Raw genomic sequence first — 21,752 nt, 5'->3', positions numbered from 1 at the left:
TCTTTCTCTTGGATAGGCTTTACTGGTAGTGCTGATTGCACTTGAAATGGAGTAGATGTTGGCCCTATTTTTTGCCCATCTTATTATGCTTTTAAGCTGACTTCTAATTTTATCAGCCCTTAGTTTTCTTTCCTTTCTCCTGTCTTCCTTCTAGTACTCTTTGTAAAAAAAAAAAAAAAAAAAAAAAAACAACTTTGAACATTCCATTCTTCCTTTATTCTATTGTTATAATTAATTAAACCATAATATTTTCATCATGCTTCATCATTTACTAGTAAATTAGCAATGATTGAGTTCATGACTACAGGTATTAGGGAACCAGATGTCTCCTGGGTAATATTTTCCATTTGCATTAAAAGTCTTAGTTTCCTACAATTGCCAAAAGGCCAAAAGCTTGTGGTAATTAGAGGTATATGGTGTTTGTGTGTATGTGTGTGTGTGTGTGTGTGTGTGTGTGTGTGTGTATGTGTAAGAGAAATCAGATTTAATGTGTGTATTTCTATGCCTCTTGCAATTTATTGTTTGTTAGTGTTCTCCTCTAATAATTACAATATCATGAGAACAAAACTCAAGATTAAAGACAAGTCATTAATCTTTGGATTTTTTTCTGAATATGCAAAAATCATATTTAAAATGTTGAGCATTGTGGCAGATTACAGTTCTTGAATTTCACAATGTGATGGCTTGAGGATTAATTAGGAGAAACAAATATCAGCAATGTCCAACTCTTTTTAAATTCTTGTATTTGTGAATATGTGTTTATTTGACAATAAAGCTTTCCTGCTGATGACACTGATGATTTATACCACACAACTTTATAAAAATACATGATGTGGTTGAGTTTTTTTTTCCTTTTGCAGACTGACCTTTTATTTTAAAAGACATTTCTGTCTAATGAAAAAGATAATTATAGTACAGTGCATGATTTTGACATGAAAAAAACTGCTGTTAGTAGGACTTTACCTTAGATGGATTTGGCTTAAGAGAAAAACCATAATTTGCATAGATTAAAACACCTAAAAACTACATTTAAATGGTGGTGGGGTTGAGCCAGGGAAGATATCAACAAAGCAAGGGGGACCACTGTTCTTAATTTGTCCTGCAAGCATAAGTATTACAATCCTCATGGCACATGGCATCAGACACTCTTGTTAGCTCTTGAGAGGCACAGGGAAATAGATTAAAACAAATTAAAGATGAGAGATGTTCATACTTTCAACCTATTTGTTTCTGTCTGTGTTATAGCCTATAATTTATTTAAATGCTGAATGATTTTTTCAGGGTTGTTTGTTGGATATTCATTTTGATTAAAAAAAAAATACATTGGTGAGAGGAGCCTAATTGGCAAAAGAAGATAATGCTGGCACAGTGGATAGAGCACCAGCCTTGAAGTCAGGAGGACTTGAGTTCAAATATGACCTCAGACACTTAACATGTCCTAGCTGTGTGACCCTGGGCAAGTCACTTAACCCCAATTGCCTCAGCAAAAAAAAAAAAAAAGATGATGCTTAAAATGGAAGGAACATTAACTCCCCTTTTGTAAGGTAGAGAAAAATGACCAGCATATACTTTTTGGCTATTATGTTCTCCCCATCCATCTGTTTAAAAGACACACACACACACACACACACACACACACACACACATTCACTCCCTCCTTCCCTCCTTCCCTCCAAAATTTTCCCCAGAGAATGAGAATAAAGTTGTCTTTGTTTGTTTGTTTTGGGAGGTTTTTTATTGTAAAACTCCAGGACAAAGTTTAGAATTTTTTTTCCTATTAGTACAAATATTAGACAATTGATGATTCACTGTTTCTCTTTTGGATCTTTGGTAGAGGGATTTAAAAAAAAAACTATGTTTGTAATAATTGGTATGGAAAACTCTCAGTGTGGAAGCTCCCTCTATAGATTGAACATAACTCATCTTCAACTTTGATATAGACTTACAGCATTGTCTGGAGCATTGAGAAATGAAGTGACTTCTTTATAGTTATAGAGCCAGACTTGAATAGAGTCAAGACTTGAACCCACATCTTTCTGACTTTCTATCTGCTAAAGCAGATTTCTAACTATTTAGTGATGTGACTTTGGTGGTAAAGGTGCTTTGAAAATGTTATCCCCATGTATTGGTGAACAAAGGAAAATGGGCTCTTTTTTTCCCTAAAGGATTGATTCACAAAGAACAAGTACTTGAGGATGGCACAAGTAGCTGCTTTTTACCATTAATTACTTCACTTATTTTAACAAGGCACTTTTCAGACTACCTAATGTGATTAAAGCATATTATGATATTAATTGCTTTGCCAGATTCCATCTTAGTGGGATATAAACTTTTTGGTCCAAATTTAGATCTGCCTTGACACCTGCTCCATGGGGAAATTTACGTTGCTCAGTCTATTTTTAGTTATATACATGTAGTTATTAGTGTAGGAAGCCACAACAGGGCAATCATTTACTCTGTTTCCCTGGAAGTGAAATGCCAAGCTTTGGAGTACAGTTAACAGGTTTATTAAATACAGGCATCCTTCATTTTCAACTTCCTAAACAAAGATTTGGCTAGGTAGGGCAAGATGCTTATCTAATAGCTCTTGTTACTAATTGACCACAGTATCATAAATAATTTTTTCTTCTCTTTTTTAGTCTCTTTCCTTTTTATACCTACACTGACTCTCTTTTTCTTCTCTTTTTTTCCCCTTGGACTTTTTTTTTTGTCTTGGACTTACCAATGACTTATAATGATATCTACTAACATTACTTATTTTGGGAGATATTATCATACAATGTAAAGAGAGCTGGATTTGGGTTTTTAATCATAGGTTTTAAATTCCAGCTCTGATACTCACTGCCAAAGTGATCTTAGACAAGTCACTTAGGTAATTTTCTGGGGTCTCAGTTTCTAAAGAGAAAGCATCACACTAAACGAACCCTTCCAGCTCTAAAACATTAATTCTGTGATCCTAGTCAGGGTGTTTATTCGGATGTCAGAAATACAAATATTGAGTTTGTAAAAATAATTTCAGAGACAGTAACTAGAATTATTTTTCTTTACAAAAAGAAAGGAATCACTTAATAGAACTGATGAGGCTTTGTGTGATTCCTGATGCTGTAGGTTCCAAAAACTTCTCTTGAAAGAACTTCTGTTTCTGAGAGCAGGAGTTCTTAACCATTGTGTGTGTGTGTGTGTGTGTGTGTGTGTGTGTGTGTGTGCTATGGACCTCTCCAACAATTTGGTAAAACCTAATACATTCTAAGTATGTATTTAAATGTATAAAATAAAACACATAGGATTACAAAGGAGACCAATTATATTGAAATACAGCTATCTGTCTATCTATGTACCTTTCTTTAAAAGTCAAGTTCAACATCCAGCCATTCTGGAGAGCAATTTGGAACTATGCTCAAAAAGTTATCAAACTGTGCATACCCTTTGATCCAGCAGTGTTTCTACTGGGCTTATATCCCAAAGAGATACTAAAGAAAGGAAAGGGACCTATATGTGCCAAAATGTTTGTGGCAGCCCTATTTGTAGTGGCTAGAAGCTGGAAAATGAATGGATGCCCATCAATTGGAGAATGGTTGAGTAAATTGTGGTATATGAATGTTATGGAATATTATTGTTCTGTAAGGAATGACCAGCAGGATGAATACAGAGAGGACTGGCGAGACTTACATGAACTGATGCTGAGTGAAATGAGCAGGACCAGGAGATCATTATATACCTCAACAACGATACTGTTTGAGGATGTATTCTGATGGAAGTGGATCTCTTCAATAAAGAGAGCCTTAATTGATCAAAGATGGACAGAAGCAGCTACACCCAGAGAAAGAACACTGGAAAATGAATATAAACTGCTTGTATTTTTGTTTTTCTTCCCGGGTTATTTATACCTTCTGAATTCAATTCTCTCTGTGCAACAAGAAAACTGTTCAGTTCTGCACACATATATTGTATCCAGGATATACTGTAACCTATTCAACATGTAAAAGACTGCTTGCCATCTGGGGGAAGGGGTGGAGGGAGAGAGGGGAAAAATCGGAACAGAAATGAATGCAAGGGATAATGCTGTAAAAAATTACCCTGGCATGCGTTCTATCAATAAAAAGATATTAAAAAAAAAAAAGTCAAGTTCAAAGACGCAGGGTTAAGAACAGAGACCCCAGGTTAAGAACCTATAGGATTCAATTCAATTTAAAATTAATTTCTCCCTATTTGCTGAACATGATGCAGGTGGAGGAAAACATAGAGTTTAGGTAAGAAGTAGTCCCAGATCTTGTAGAACTTCTGTTTCATAAAGAATTTAGCAAATATATATAATAATATTACAAATTTATACATAGTGAACAGTGCTTTGTGAGATTCATTGAAAAAAATTGTTACTAGCTTGGGGAAATGATTGGAAATATCAAGGAAGGCTTCATGTAGAAAATAAGAACATTATAAGCATAGGGAATAGTATGAACAATGGCAAAAAAGTATGGGATGTGTTCATGGAGAGAAGTGGTCTATTTTGGTTAGAGTCTGGAGTACATGTTAAAAGATAGATTGAGATGTCTAGAAAGAAAGGAAAGTGAATTTTGGAATTGAAGTATTATGATGCCAAAGATAGGAATGTGCAGCTTTGAGAAGAAAAAATCAAATATATCATTAAATAAATGAAAAATGTTTTGAGTCACTTCTGATTAAATCAATGTAAATTAAAACAATTTGGAGATACCATCTCATACCTATCAAACTGGCTAACAGAACAGAAAAATAGAAGACAGACACCGAAGGGGATGTGGAAAAATGGGGACACAATTTCATTGTTGTTAAAGTTGTGAATTGGTGCCACCATTCTGGAGAACAATTTGGAACTATGCCTAATGGACTTAAAAACTGTATAAACATCCTGACCCAGCAATACCACCAAGTCTGTATCCCAAAGAGATGCATTAAAAGGTCAAAGGACCTATGTACTATCTATCTATTTATATATATATATACATTCTTTTTGTGATGGCTAAGAATTAGAAATTGAGGTGATGCCCATCGATTGAGAAATGACTCAACAAAAAGTGATATATGATTGTAATGGAATACTATTATGCTATATAAAATGATGTGTGGGATGGCTTCACAAAAACCTGGGAAGACATATATATATATACATATATATATATATATATATATATATATATATATATATATATATATATATATATATATATATATATATATATATGAACTGATACCAAATGAAGTGAGCAGAGTTAGAAGAATATTGTACATAGAAACAACAATATTGTAACAATGCTCAACTGTGAAAGACTTGGCTACTTTGATTAAGACTATGATACAAAACAATTCCAAAGGAACTATGATGAAAAATTCTATCCATCTTCAGAGAGAGAACTGATTAATTCTGAACACAGATTGAAGCTTATTATTTTCACCTTATTTTTCGTGTGTGTGCGTGTGTGTGTGTGTGTGTGTGTGTGTGTGTGTGTGTGTGTTTTCTAATTTGGCTAACTTGGAAATATATTTTGCATGACTTAACATAATTGATATTGCTTGCCTTCCCAAGATGTGAGGAAAGAGCAGAAAGGAGAGAGAGCATTTGAAATTCAAAATTTTTTAATAAGTTAAAATGTTTAAAAATATGATTGGGAAAATTTAACAAAATAAAAATACATTTTAAAAGGGAAAAGAAAAAACACTATAATGTCCCTGAAGTAGAATAAAGTTAGTGCTGAGATGTTTTATCAAGAAGATTAAAGCAGCTATTACTGGAATTCTCAAATTACTCATTACTACTTTCAATGGTATTATTAGTTATCCAATTGAGACAAAGAATAAAATTTAGATTTGTTCTTTTTTTTAAGTAACAAGTATTTATTTTTCAATCTGTCTCTCCCACTACCACACTGAGTAAATTTTTAAAAATAGGATAAATAGCAAGTTTATCAGTATATACATATAGTATATATGCTGCATAGTCCAGCAAAATAAATGTCCAAAAATGACTCCCTGCATTTTAAGTTCATCCCTTCTCTGTCAGATGGTAAGTGGTGTGTTTTATTTGCATTCTTCTAAACTAATAGTCTATCAATACAATGACCAGATTTCTAAAGTCTTTTAAAGTAGTTTTTTCTCATTTTATAAATTGTTGTTCTAATTTTATTCACTTTGCTCTGCCTCAATTCATAAAGATTTTCTGAGTTTCCTTTGATACTGTCCATTTCATCATTTCTTACAACACTTACTCAATTGTATGCATGAACTACCAAAACAATTACTATGTATTTTGTATTCATGTAGATCTCTTTATTTTTTCTTTGCTGTTAATGACCTATTAATGGTATAGTTATACCAAAGAGGATGCATACTTTGCTAACTTTCTGGGTAAAATTCCAAATTGCTTTCCAGAATGAATCAATTCACTGTTCTATCAATAATGCACTAATTTACCTCTTTTCCTAAAGCCCTTCCAACATTTGACATTTTTCTTTCTTTTTTATTATATTTTCCAGTCTGATAGACATGAAGTAGAACCTCAAAGTGATTTAATTTGTATATCTTGAATTACTAGTGATTGAGAACATTTTTTCATATGATGGTTGATAACTTACTGGAGAAGTTGTTCTTGTTAGTACTTGAATCAGTTCCCTGTATACTTTAGAAATAAGTACTCAATGAATTCTTGTCACTCATTATTATCAGTGGTATCATTACTTATTCAATTACTTATTCAAAAGATATTGATCAGAGAAATGCAAATTAAGACAACTCTGAGGTACCATTACACACCTCTCAGATTGGCTAAGATGACAGAAAAAGATGATGATGAATACTGGAGAGGGTATGGGAAAACTGGTTCACCAACATATTGCTGGTAGAGTTGTGAACTGATCCAGCTGTTCTGGAGAGCAATATAGAACTATGCCCAAAGGACTATCAAACTCTGCATACCCTTTGATCCAAAGGGCCTGTATCTCAAAGAGGGAAAATAAAAAGGGAAAAGGACCCACATGTCCAAAAATATTTGTAGCAGCCGTTTTAGTAGTGGTAAGGAACTGGAAACCGAAAGGGTGCCCATCAGTTGGTGAGTGGCTGAATAAACTATGGTATATGAATGTCATAGTATATTCTTGCTCTATAAGAAATTATCATCAAGATGATTTCAGGGAGGACTGGAGAGACTTACATGAAGTGATGTTGAGTGAAATGAGTAGAATGAGGAGAACATTGTTCACAGCAACAGCAAGATTATACGATGATCAATTCTGATGGATGTGACTCTTTTCAATAGCGAGGTGTTTCAGGCCAGTTCCAATGATCCTGTGATAAAGAGAGCCATCTACATCCAGACAGGGGACTGTGGGGACTGAGTGGATCACAACATGGTGTTTTCACTTTTTTATTGTAGTTTACTTGCATTTTGTTTTATTTCTCATTTTTGTCCTTTTTTTATATGATTTTTCTTGTGCAGAATGATAATTGTGGAAATATATATAGAAGAATTATATATGTTTAACATATATTAAATAACTTGCCATCTAGAGGAGGAGGGGGAAGAGGGAAAAAATTTTGGAACACAAGGTTTTGCAAGGGTTAAAGTTTAAAATTATCTATACATATGTTTTGAAAATAAAAAGGTTTAGTAAAAAAAAAAAAAAGATTTCCTCTTCTAGGTAACTAGATATTGTATGATGTTTGCATTAAACTTGGCATTCTAACTTTATTTAACATTCTGATAGAACCTTTGAATGATTTATATCCGTTGAAAAAAACTAAGACTTACCTAATTGTCCTGATACAGATGTGAAATTGAGGCAACACTTGAGAGGCTAAAGAAACTGGAGCGTGATCTCAGCTTTAAAGAACAGGAGCTGAAGGAAAGAGAGAGACGGCTAAAGATGTGGGAGCAAAAGTTGACAGAACAGTCCAATACTCCTGTAAGTATGTGCTATGACATGAGCCTACTCTTTGCCACTTCCCCTTTAAAGAGCATTTAGAAAGACTGGCTAAGCATGGCAGCATGGCATCTATTCTCATTCTCTCTCCCCATGGCTTTGCAGGCAGTAGTTTGATAGTAGCCCAATATTTATATCTGAGTGATATTCATATCAAATTTCAATTCATAAATGCACAGAAACCTATCAGCAAATTGTATTCTATTTTTGGCTCTGTATTTGAGAGCTCTTCTTCAGTCAAGTGTCTTTATAGAAAAGAAGTTGGGTTTATTAATGTTATTTTCTCATTACTTGCTGAATCTCAACTCTAAGAAAATATTCTTAAATGCTGATTAACTTTTAATATATCTCATTGATGATTAGCTAGTTCACTACCAATAGAACTGGTTAGCAGCTTGTACATTTACAAAATAACATTGCTAGAAGTAGTAGTTGAATTCAAATTTAATTATTTCCTCTGCTTTATATTTACCCACATATCTTAAATATGGACGAATTAAATTTCTATTGCAACCAGTTTGTTCATGGTACAATTCATTAATATTAGGATGATCACAGGGGGCAGATACTTAAAACAATGGACAGATATAAAAAGCAGATTCACTAAAGTATCTTGGTTTTTACAAATCTAGTTTTCTTTAGAGAAGCAATATGGGAAATCTGTTGTTTTTTTTTTTAAATAAGAAAGCTATTGGTTTTTTTTTAATAACCATCAAACATAATGCAATTTTTTTCTTATAATGAGCAGAATTTTTCATTTTTAAATCCTGAAATTGATATGAAAATAAAATGTGTCATTCAATTTTTTTCAATTTGCAGTTAATCTGAGTTGTTATATTAATCAAATCTCATCCCTTCAGCCTCCTCTGCCTCATTTTTAAAAAAGAAAATCATCTTATACATTAAAAGCCTAGACTCTCTAGTGTTCTGGTCAGAGTTGGGGTCTCTGTATTAAATTATTTTTCTTATAATTTTCCTAAATGAATATAAGCATGTGTATGGTTTTTCTTACATCTTACAGGGAGATAAGGATCACACATGACTTTTTCTTGACTCAGAATTTTGAGAAAGGGGCTGTTCAGAATGAATAATATAATCCTACTTTTATTAGTGATAAAGAAGAAAAGGAAAAAGATGATAAAAATTGTTACTTTACTATAAGAAATTCTTATTTCAAAAATAACCGATTACAAAGGATGCAAGTAAGAATTTTGATTCAATAATAAGAATAGTAACAACTAATATTTATCTAGTACTTATTCTGTGCCAAGTATTGTGCTGAGAGTTTTATGTTATTTTGTTTGATCTTCACAACAACTCTGGGAGGTAGGTGCCTTTTCTAGATGAAGAAAGAGAAGCAAACAGAAACTAACTGATTTGTCCAGGTTCACCCAGCTAATAAGTGTCTAATGCTAGATTTGAACTTAGGTCTTCCTGATTCCAGCCCAGATCTCCTGGCTGCCCCTATCCTTATACTATGAGAACTACCAAAGTAACATTGAATTGCATTGTATAAGTCTATTCCTAAATATTTAAAATATGGGGCATTTAAACAGTAGTTGTATGGGAGAAAAGAATAAGTCATTCATTTGGAGATAATATTATTTCATGACCATTAGTATTAAACTCACAGCAGTTTATTTGCAAAGTCAGCCCTTACACATGAGAGCCATTTGTTCATACTGATTTAGATGCAAGCTAATTGCTTTATTTATAAGAAGGCAAGAATCACTCTTACCTCTGAATTTATTTTTGTTTTTGTTCTGTTTTGTTTTGTTGTTACTAGCTGTAGGATTTTATCATTACTGGATACTCCCAGTGATTAGTTTTTTCTACCTTTGCATAACATCACTTGCTCTGCTGTTTAGTCTTAGAAAATCACCCTACGCACTAAGGTTAAACGACTTGCCTATGATCCAAAACCAGTATGTGTTAGAGGATGAATTTGAACTCAGGTCTTCTTGACCTTCTGAGAACAGCTCTCTACCTTCAGAGACAATAATTCTAAATACATAGAAATTTTAAACTATAAAGCACTACAAGGCAAGATTAACTTTATCCTATTTTATAAGAAGATACTTTGAATCACTTATAAGGATAGTTTGAAGGACTTTTCATGTTTTTTTGGTTAGTTTCTTGGCATGGGTTATGGGAAGAATTCATGAAAATACAATAACACTATTACTGACCAGTCATATTCTAGATAAGAAAACAAATATTTTATGCTCCTACAGATTGTTCTTTTATAATAATTTGCTTCTACTTCAAGAAACTTTAAATAATGAAACTGGGCTGATGAATCCAGCTTTGGGCAGAAAGAGATGCAGTCTTAATGAGGACTTTCTTTTTATCACCTCTCTATTCCACCCTTCCCTATTAAAAGCAGGAGCCTTTCTGTACTGTACTTTTGGCTCACCTCTTCCATAGGGAGCTGACCTGCTGGAAGAAAAAATTGTTTTCACTCAAATAGTTTGTATTCCACAATTATTTCATTTGTGCATAGCATAGATCTGAATTCCCAGTTGTCATTAAGTATGATTTATATAATAGAAGTTTTAAAGAAATAATAGAGCTTTAAAGAAGTGGCTGCAAAGATGGTTTATTTATTCAAATTAGTTGAATTCTCATCAATATGGCAAGTCGTACTTGGGCAGTTCTTACATACTTCAAAAAATTTATGCTTTCATAAATTTGTGTCATTCTACTACCAACACAGATCAAGGACTTCCGTATTTTAGGTGATGTTCTTAATGAATTGTTGTGGCCAAAATTTTTTTGGCCAATTTGATAACCAACTTTTTGGTGAAGAGTTTCTGCTCCTTTTGCTAGCCTGGTCCTGCATTCAATTTGTTGGGAGTCCCACATGCAAAGATTGTCCAGCTTAGTGAAGTTTGTGTTCTACTGACATAGATGACTTTTGAAAATCTAGGGATTACTTCCATGTCACAATGAGGCAATAAAGGAAAAGTGTCTTTGCATAACTGAATGAAAATAGAAGCGTTCTTAGTAAAGCATTTGCCCCTTATTTTGAAGGATGAACAGTTGGTTATACCATAGCCAGTTCCACAGTTACTAAAAGGAACTATCTTTCACGTCATTGTTTGTTATGTTGAGACTAAGTCATAGGTCAAATTATGTTGTGAAAAGGAAGTTCCTTATTTTTATTCTTGACTAATTCATTTAAAAATTTAAAAAGGCAATTCAGAATAATTTATGTAAACTCTTTATAGTTTGTTATGGCATAAAATAAGAACGATTCCTAAAAATGAATAAAGAGTGGAGGTAGTTCTTAAGCACTTAACAGAGGGAGACTACAGCTGGGAAATTTGACTGAAAAGGAGAAATACTCAGTTTCCAAAGCAAAAGGGCATAAAGAAAAATATTTTTCCACATCACTGCAGTCTTTCAGCTGGATTCTATGAAGTGACTTTCTTGTATTGACATCTCTAGAAGTATTTCCCTAATAGAATAAGATGTCATTCAAAAACTCAGTCATAACTTTAATGAAAGGATTGGAAAATCAGTTTTTAGACTCACAATATAAAGGTCATTCCAAGAGGACAGTAATTGCACACTGTGCTACTACAACATTGCCTAAATACTGGAACAGTCCTAAATTGCTGTAAATCCTAATTTGGTTGACTTCCTTGAAAGAGAGCCAGTAACTTTGCCAGAGTTCGGCTACTCTACCCTTTATTGTTTTATAATTAACAACATGGAGGCAAATAGGTTGCCAAAAATTACATTTCATAGACAAAACATTGTATATGACTACCACAAACAGAAAACATTTTGAAATCAAACACTACCAAAAGCTAGTCTTAAAGAGAGGGAAATAGTAGAATTAGAGGAAGGGGATAAAAGAACTCTGAATTGTTTCTCTTCCCTTATCAGCTTTCACATGTGGCTATTCATTTACTTATTTATGATTTTTTAAAGTGACCCAGAGAAGATATGGAAAATATTCACAGAATCACAGAATCTAGTATGTGGAAGGGACTTCAATAGCCATTTAGTTCAACCTAACAAAGTCTTACATTTCAGTGATCATGGACAAATAAATTATTTAAATCAGAACTGCCCCCAAATACATAAGAAATGCAAAGAGTTAAGGGATAGATCTCTTTTTCTAATTCAGGTCAATACCCAAAGGTGACAACCAGGAAAAAAGAAAGAAGTTGGCTGTCCTCGGTTCCCCAAAATGCTCTTGCCTGCTGAACTGTCTTTGCACATTTTCATAAACTGTTCTGCTCTGGGCCAGGTTTTCTTGATTTCTTTGGTTTTGTTGGGATTTTCCATCTATTTCTTTTCACTTCTAAATGTGACAATTAAAATGAAAAATTTCTAAGGTAAAGTGAAGTGAACAGAAACTTAAGAGACTGCCACCAAACCATTTTGTCTATACAAAATGGAGGCTTGGAAAAGTATAACATTTTCATTTGAAATCATGTTCCTTGTGGTTCTTCATAGACTTTCCACTGGAATTTGTCCTATCATTTGTAAAAAACAAAACAAAAATGAAACAAACTGAATTATTTAAGTGAATTCCTTCACTGGTCCCTGAGTTCATTTCACTGACCGTTTTACCTTCTGTTTAATTCTAGCTTATCTTGTGGTGCCTGTTTCTTCAATCGAGTTTGGTTTTTAACTCTGCTTTTTTTTTTTTTTTTTTTTTTTTTTTTTTTTTACTTCTGTCCTTTCTTCCTTTTGATAGCTTCTCTTGCCTCTTGCTGCAAGAATGTCTGAGGAGTCATACTTTGAATCTAAGACAGAGGAATCAAACAGTGCAGAGATGTCATGTCAAATCACAGCAACAAGTAACGGGGAGGGAGATGGCATGAAGCAAAGTCTACAGGCCATGATGGTGATGGGCTTTGGGGATGTCTTCTCAATGAACAAAGCAGGAGCTGTCCTGCATTCGGGGATGCAGATAAACATGCAAGCCAAGCAGAATTCCTCCAAAACCACATCTAAGAGGAGGGGAAAGAAAATCAACATGGCACTGGGGTTCAGTGAATTTGACATGTCAGAAGGTGACAATGATGATGATGACGGTGATGAGGATGACATGGATGACAGTAGTGAATGAAATCAGAATCCCAGAATTCTCTTAATCCTGAAAGCAAAGTAATAAAATTTTAAATGTTCAGAAAAAGAAAGAAAGAAAGAAAGAAAGAAAGAAAGAAAGAAAGAAAGAAAGAAAGAAAGAAAGAAAGAAAGAAAGAAAGAAAAAAGAAAGAAAGAAAGAAAAAAGAAACTTGTAATCTTGATCTATATGAAAACAGTCAAGGAGGAAATCAAGCACTGTGGGTTGATTGTTGTTGGTGGTTTTTTTAGGCCAGTCACATTTACTATGGCAGCACTCTCTGTTTAGACTACTACTGATTTATTTTTGCTTAATGAAATTTTGAAGGAAAATAAGAAAAATGTTAAGAAAAAATAGATGTAGCTCACAATTCAACTGTAATGTGGTGCCTGATTACAGAAATTTCTGTGGCTTTAAAAAAAAAAAAGTACAATTGACTTTCATGCTGAGGACATTTTAACATATTTGAAACGTGAGTGTTTTGTATTGTACATTTGGCTTAATTTTATTTCCCTCTTACTATGGATAAAGATATTTGTATTTCAAGCAAATGCTCCTGGTTCCTATTTCAACCTAAACACTTGTTACTGCTGTTAACCTATTCTTAAATCAGAGCAGTAAATTTCTTACATAATTATTTTGTATAAAAATACTTAGTGATATCAGAAATTCTTGGTTATGACTGAATTTTTGACAAAAGAACTTGAGATCAAAAAAGGTTGTTTCAAACACCTATCTTCAGTAATACCCAAACAAAGAACATTTTCAACACCAAATTGCTATTTGTATAGGATTTCTTCCCAAAGTGTCCTAGTGCTTCTTGAAACACAGTTGCTTAAAGTAAAACCTGAGCAATTTTATCAATAACATGTTAGTGAAAGGAAGACTACTCATCTTTGAAACTGACAGCAAATGTTAGAGTCCTTTATATTTATCTCTACAAGCCTTAGAGACTCTGCAAAACACTTTCCTCTAAAAGTTAGCTTGTGCTTTATGTAAATGAACTCTCATACCTTATGCATTAAAAAAAAAGGCTCCTATTGATAGAGGGCACTCCCTCCCAGTCTTTTGGGCCCTAACATGGCCCTACTCTCAATGGTCAGTAAAGATGGAATGGTAATTCTGGATCCTGAATCTATTTTTCAGAAGAAATTAACCATTGTGAAATAAAATTCAAAAGAAAAATGACCATAATTATTTAAAGGGAATAGCACTGATTCTGTATCTGAGTAGCTCTCCATAATAACCTAATCACTAATTTAGTTCTCATTCGCTTCCCCAGAATTATCTGTATGCTACTGTATCTCTTTCTGTAGTGACTCAGAGATGCCAGTGCTTGTACAGAGTAGCTGATAGTTATTTTTCTGGTGGCTGCTTGAGAAACCTGGAAAAGCTAAGATGTTTTCTAAATGAAATAATGTCAGCAATCTGTTTTCAGGCTAAATTATGAGGCAATTTTTTTCCTTAAAACTAAATCCCATAAAAATGACTTTAATGGCATTTTTCCATTTAAGAAAACCTAAAGAAAGACCATCACAGACATTATATGTGTAGCCATTGCCATTTTTAATCACATTAGCTGATCCAAACCTGAAATCAAGCCTTCTAGGGTTTGAAAATGAAAGTTATTTTTTTTTAAATACTACAAAGGGATATGTATAAGTTGTGCCAGCTTCCCCATTTGGAGTAAATATTAAGATTTTTTTGCAAGTGATATGTGAAGCAATTCATCATACTAATGGAGCTAAAAAATGAGAGTGATCTTGTTAAATTTTCTCTTTTAGAAACCAGTTTGAGTAGTTTTTACTCCTGTAGTCACTGGTAGCATGAAGCTAAAGGAAGATAGCTTTCAAAAAGAGAAAAATAGTATAATGCTAGGAACACAAACAGGTGAATTCTCTTATACCCTGAGAGCTATTACAGAGCATTAGTGTCCACTGGTCAAATTCTCCTGGACTGAGCTGTTTACAGTTAGCAAGACACTTTTGGAATACCAATGTCATAAGTATGCATTAGAATGTGTGCTAAGTCAATATAAAGAAAGATTAGGTTCATGATGACCCCTATTGACTGACCTTTGGATTAGAGACTGGTTTGTGAAATGCTATAGAAAAGATAATTCTCCTCTCACTTTTCCCACACGGGTAGTCTAGTGACTAAAGTATTCATGTCCTTCATTGTTCTCGTGAGGGTCTGATGCTTTCTAAAATCTTAGGAAGAACTATTAGTGAAACAATAGACAAAAGAAGAGAGATGAAGGAAAGACTTTCTTGCTAGGATCCCAAAAAAGCAGAGAGAAGAGTGCTTCAAAACCTTCCTATTGCCTAAGCAAAGAAAAATTTGTCTATGCCTGCTACTCCTACCTCTAGGAACTTCATATATTGAAAAACAAAAACAGTAACAACAAAACCTTTACCTTTTGACCAACAAATTAAACATACAAATTAATGGGATTTTTTTTCCTTTTAATATGGAAATTGATTGGAAGATTTTTGTGTTACAAATCAGAACCCAAAGAGTCAAGGACTGCTGGTATTATGTGCTTTAGTTTTGCTACTAAAACTTAGCTGCTTTTCTTCATTTATGTTTCTTTGTCAAATTCTTCATCAGTGTAGGATTAGCAGTAGCCAACCATGACAAAACCAACCTATACTATAAAAGACCCAACACCATCGAGGAGGAAAGAGTGTATTCTTTTCTTCCTGGAGTTGCATGAATTCCTTCCTAACATCCAGGGAACACCAATTTCACTGCTTTGGAGCAATCTATCACCTTCATTTGTCCAGAAAGGTCCAGGCATCCCTAAAAGTCAGCCACTGTATTCAGAATTAGTAGAAAAAGGCCAAAGAGACTCTCAATTTAGAAATGAAGAAATAGAGAATAAGGAAAGGCAAAGTGAATAATTTTCTCTAGGTCACACAACAAATTCGATTCAATTGAACAATTATTCAATACAGTGTGTGTGTGTATGTGTGTGTGTGTGTGTGTGTGTGTGTGAACTAGAATCCATTTCTAACTCCTATAGTTATTTACTAGCTGTGCTGGATATAATGCACATTTCTAATAAACTTCATTTAGGTCAGGGCTAGTTGATAATAATTTTGAATGGAATCATATTTCAACACAATTGGTGAAAAGTAAGACATTGACCATGGTTAAACCTAAATTTTGAAAAGTTCCTGCTACCACATCATCATTTCCTGTGAGAATTATCCTTTATCCAGCATCATTTGATAGAATTTAGGAAACCACAGATTCTTCTTTGAACTTTTAAAAGAAACACTTTTTAAATTAGTCACAAAGGTTTTAATCTACTTTTATTCAGTTTTTACTCAATTATAGAATATCTCCCCCAAAACCTAACATGCTAGTATAGATTTTATCTCACAACTTTTAATTGATTAAAACTAAGTACATTTTGTTAGTAAGGACAGATTGGGAAATACTGAATATTTTCAATATTAAAAATGAGAATTAGATCTCTACATTTTTATAATTGTTAGTACCAGACATCTAAAGACATTAACTGTCCTTTAATATTTTGACTTAATTAATAAGGTTATTCAAGTAGACACTGACAGCTTTACATTCATATTAGGTGTCCACAGCTATTCTCCTTCAGGAGTAATAAATCATATTGCCAAAGTCAGAGCATGCATTTTCAAAATAATAGCTACTACATATACACTCAGCCGGAATTAAGACTATCCATAGCCTTTATCTTCTCAGCACCAAGAATAACAGGGATAGAACTAGTTTCCAAGGAGAAATGAGCTATTGAGATAGTGAAGGACAAAATCCAACTGGTTCATTCTCAATTATACTGACTCCTCAGTTCTCAGAGAGAAAATTCAAGTACGTAGCTTTGTTATTATATGATTTTACCTTTCCCTTTACTCATTTTTTTTAACAGAAATATCTTTATTTTATACCAACACCAAAGTGAGGGACTCATTTCAAACTGTGGGATCAGTGATGATAAAGAGCTTGTTTTTTTCAGACTTTATCAAACAGTTTAATTAGTCACAGTGCAAATGGCAGTTAGTCACATTTTAAATGGCCATGTTTATGGTTAAAGGAACTAGGATAAAATAAATCATTGCTGTTGTGTATTACCTGTGTGAATAGTAGCAAGTAAATTCCTGTGAGTTCAATTTCATTTTCTCTAAAATAAGAGGATTGCCCTAAGTGATTTTTGAGATTGTTCCCAGATAAATTTATGATTCTTATAATCCTTTAGTCAGTTTAGATATTTTGGAATTAAAATTCATTAGGTTCAGGGTACTTAATAGTCAGGTCAACCCATCAATAAACATCTATTAAGCACTTACTATGTATGTGCCAGGCAGTGTGTTAAGCACTGAGGTACAAAAAAAGACAAAAACATGTAAGACTCAGAACAGAACTTCATAGTAAAGCTACAGACTTGGCTTTATCTTTTTTTCTTTTCTTTAACTCAAAGAAGTAAAGCATTTATGAATGATAATAAAAAAATCAGTTATTCCAAATTAAATATTATTACACTAGCCATAGTTTGCCACATGTCAGAATAAAACCGTACTACACAAATACCACTAAGGTGTTACTAGCCAACTTCACCTACATATTTTGTTCATTTTCTTTCTGTAATCAAGCACCTTTTTACAGGTTTTGCAAAAGACCTCTTTTCCAAGATAGCATTTAAATATTGTCTCAGAGACAATCTATTCTATTCTTTGCCTTTTAATGTAGCTTGATGGGCACACACGCAGCATTTTCTACAATGAAAAATTAGCTACTACCAGGAAAATCTGGAGGACAAAACATTTCATTTTCTCCCCCAGACTTCAACTTAGTGTGCGCATTCTAATGCCTGTGTGGAGCTTTCTGGTGTGGGAATATTAACTTCAGATTTAGTTTCAAGCACCTATATTAAATATTTTATATTGTGTGCTGAATGTTATAATACCTTTTTAATGTCAGATACAGTACACTGCATTTATTGCTTTTGCACTCTTGAAAAAGTTTTGTACTAAATAATAGAAAATGATACTATTTATACTCTTTAAGTATGGTCAGATGAGCTTTCAATCACGGTGGTTTTTTAAAAAATATTTTTTTTCTCTCATTCTGTTGGGATATTATTCTAAGCAAGGCCGGTGCCAGAATTTTGTATAAGAATCTGTATGGAGCATGAAATTATAGTCTTGTGTGGTGAGACTTTTCTGTCATTGTCTTACTTCCAAGTAGAAACTTAATATTCCAATACAAAGCCAGCAATGTATTCAGTAATCTCAATGGTGTCATACATTTCATTTTGATGTGAACTTTTTCCTTTGCTTTCCTTTGTTCTAAAACTCTATTTTGCAATAAACATTTTGACAGTAAATTCTTTGGTTATGTGTTGCTGTGTACGCAATGTCTGTGTTAGCTTGGATCCCCAAATACCTTCAAAAGGGATGATTGTCACATGCTTCCTACTTTTCCCCCCATCCTCTATGCAGTGCACATAGACATTCAGTTTAAAAAAAAAAAAATCAGTAAAAGGAATGAACTGATATGATAATGGGCTAGAGAATCAGGTAGGTTTTTTTGTATCTCAGAGGAAAACAACCTAGAACTATGGGGGTTACTGTGAGTATTACCATGACCCTAATGATTCTCCGATTGAAGATATTTATATTGACTATATTTATATGATGAAATATGAAGAAAATGATAAGCCACAAAGTGCTTAGGGACTATCATGTTCTTTTTTCTGTGTCCAATTTCATTCTGAAGCATGACAGCCTTTCCCCCAGTGACACTTTGTAATGTTATATCTTTTCATGTCCTCCAATGGGTTCTACCAATGAGGTATCCAAACTGCAGAGCCTAGTGACCTCTTCTTTATGAGTCTGGGGATGAGTCATCCTTAAGATCCTCATTTGTGTAAGCGCAAAGGACACATTCTATTCCATTCATCTTATATTCTTCAGAAAAATAGCACCAAAATTACTGACTTTGACCACTACAAATTTATCCATAAATAAGATACCATCCAACATATGTTCATTTCTAGATTGTTAATGGCTTCGCATTTGGGATACTGTCCCACCATGGTAAGGGGTAGGGGAGGGAAGAAATTTAGCTGAATCACACAAAATATTTCTTCAGTGTTCTGTGAACTGATCAAAAGTTTCTCATTTGGCATTTGTTTTTGTGTTTTGGGGGGAAGAGAATGATTTACCTTTAAAACTGAATCCAGCTGTTTGGTAAAGCAAGCAAGTTTTTAATGTATTTTCTGTGATCCAGCTAAGTGGTATAATTTATTCCCCAAGTCATTTTCTTTTTCTTTTCTTTAAAACAGGTGAGTACATGCATTTGGTAGCCTCTGCAAGTATCATTTATTAAATAGGAAAAGATTGCATTCATGTAGTATATTCTGAGAAAACATTGAAGTCATCATAGTCAGTGGAATGATAGAGATTTCAAAAATATAATAAGAATTCTTCGGAAAGACATAATAAAGTACCAGAAATGTATTAACTTAGACATTTAATATGGAAACTTTTAAAAAGTCTTCTTCCTGACTTTCAAACTTCCTCCATAAATCTGGTTCCATCCAATTTATCAAAATTGATTTCCCTCTACTACCCAAAATGAACCTTCTACTCTCTTTTCTCTCTGCACCAGAGATTCTTCTTTCCTTTCCTGTTCTTATTTTTTGCCTGTGCCATTTCCTTTGTCTAGAATATTCATCCTTCTCGGGGCAGCTAGGTGGGGCAGTGGATAGAGCACCAGCCCTAAAGTCAGGAGGATTTGAGTTCAAATCTGACCTCAGACACTTAATACTTCCTAGCTGTATGACCCTGAGCAAGTCATTTAATCCCAATTGCTTCAGCAAAAAAATAAAATAACACTAGAATATTCATCCTTCTCTCTGCCAAATCCTATCATGTAAGGCCCAACCCAATTACCTCTTCCCCCTAACTACTGTAAGCCCATTGTTTTCTTTCTCTCCTGAACTCCTATAACCACTTACTCTGTACCACCCCCTTAACTGTTAACCATATGCTATCTTTTTTGGTATTTGTTAGATATTATTTTCCTAACTGAACTTGAAGTCATTATCTTTCTTGGTTTTATTTTTTGTTTTTGTTTTTTGGTGACTTGCCCAGGATCATACAGCTAGTACATATTAAGTGTCTGAGGTCAGATTTGAACTCAGGTTGTCCTGACTGCAGGGTCAGTGCTCTAGCTACTATACATCTAGCTGTCCCCTATATCTTTCTTCATTATCCTCTATAATCTAGCTCCTTCAGCTGTGGGTTGCAATCCCATATGGTGTCTTATAATTGAATATGGGAGTTGCAAAATTATGATTTATTATCAGTAAATGTTTAATTTGTCTACATATTTTACACACACACACACACACATATATACATGTATTTCTGGGTCTTGTAAAAATCTGGGCAAAAAGGGGTCACAAGGGGAAAAACTGCTCTATCACATCTGGCACAATGCTGATTGCTCAACAAATACTAAGTAATTATGGTAGCTGCACAGTGCAGGGAAAAGTTGTAATTTCTAGAGTCAGAAAACTCGCCAGGCTTCAGTTTCCTCACTTGTGAAACAAAAGAATTGGGCTGGATGACTTCATAGCTTGACAATTTTATGATCTTTTTATTCCCTTCTCCATTCCTCTTTTACACTGGGTCCAGATTATTTTTTTCTAAAATATAGATCTGACCACGTCACTCCTTTTCTCAAAAACGTGCTGTATTAGTGCCCCATTGCTGCTAGAACAAATTATAAACTCTACAGCCTAACATTTAAGGCTTTGGCAACCTAACTCTAGGCTACCTCTCCAAAATTATTTCATATCACTCCCCTTCATCTAAATATGTTCCAGTCAAACTGAACGATAGTTTTCCAATCCAAACTGTATTCCCCTGTCTCTATGCAGGCCATCCTCCATGCCTCAAACATAAGCTATCTCTATTTGTCAAAATCCTTTTCTTCCTAAAGCCTAATATAAGGGCCACCTTCTCCAAAATGATTTTTCTGATCCTCTTCCCAGCTAAATGGACTCTCATTCTTCTCTTATTTTAATAGCATCTTTACTATACCCTTCCTGTCTCCTGATAGTATTGTTCTTTAGTTGATGCATAATGATATACATTTCTTATCCCTTTTATCGAGTCTGTAAACTCCTTAAGGACCAGCAACAAGTAATTTCTTTTTTATTGTTATGGAGGGTGGAGGGGGGGTGTTTTTGTTTTTGTTTTTTGTCCCCAGTACCTAGCATAATGTCTTTTATATAATAGATATTTGATGAAATGAAATTGGTGATTAACCAGCTCATCTTGTGATTTTTTTTTTATACTGAAAAACTGCCTTGAACTTAAACTCTTTTCCTTCTCATTCAGTAAAAAGGGTATCTTGTTCAGATTAGGAAAATTAAAGGCTATTTTCCGTGCACTCCTCCTAGAGATTCAAACATTTTGGCTCATTAAATTCCTAAAAGTTAAGGGCTAAATCTTATTATTATTCAATTCATGGGTCTCATGCTGATGTTGATGGATCTTTAGAACCCTCTAGAATATAAATAAGTTCATTGAGGGTAACAATTGTTTCATTTATATCTTTGTATTATTAGCTCCTAATACATAACAAGTCCTTAACAAACACTTATTGATTGGTCAGTTTTTACCACCAAAACCAATTTCTGATGAACATCTTCATAAAAG

The 21,752-nt window shown here is 33.7% G+C and overlaps 1 protein-coding gene across 4 annotated transcripts in view; it reads left to right on the top strand.

Annotated features, from left to right (window-relative positions):
- The window catches only part of MAP3K20 (mitogen-activated protein kinase kinase kinase 20), a 214,700-nt gene that overhangs the window by 141,745 nt on the left and 51,203 nt on the right, over positions 1 to 21,752 (top strand). For 3 of the 4 annotated variants that reach the window (XM_051991084.1, XM_051991085.1, XM_051991083.1), the window contains exons 11-12: positions 7,799 to 7,934; positions 12,667 to 18,406. In XM_051991084.1, the coding sequence (XP_051847044.1) occupies positions 7,799 to 7,934; positions 12,667 to 13,041 (511 nt within the window). In that variant the 3' untranslated portion in view covers positions 13,042 to 18,406. Of the gene's footprint in view, positions 1 to 7,798; positions 7,935 to 12,666; positions 18,407 to 21,752 lie in introns of those variants that run through there. The other variant, XM_051991086.1, reaches the window with a different exon arrangement.

Source organism: Antechinus flavipes, chromosome 3, assembly GCF_016432865.1.
Source record: "Antechinus flavipes isolate AdamAnt ecotype Samford, QLD, Australia chromosome 3, AdamAnt_v2, whole genome shotgun sequence".
Classification (NCBI taxonomy): Eukaryota; Metazoa; Chordata; class Mammalia; order Dasyuromorphia; family Dasyuridae; genus Antechinus; species Antechinus flavipes.
Note: the sequence above shows the minus strand (reverse complement) of the source record. Positions and strands in the feature narration are given on the sequence as shown.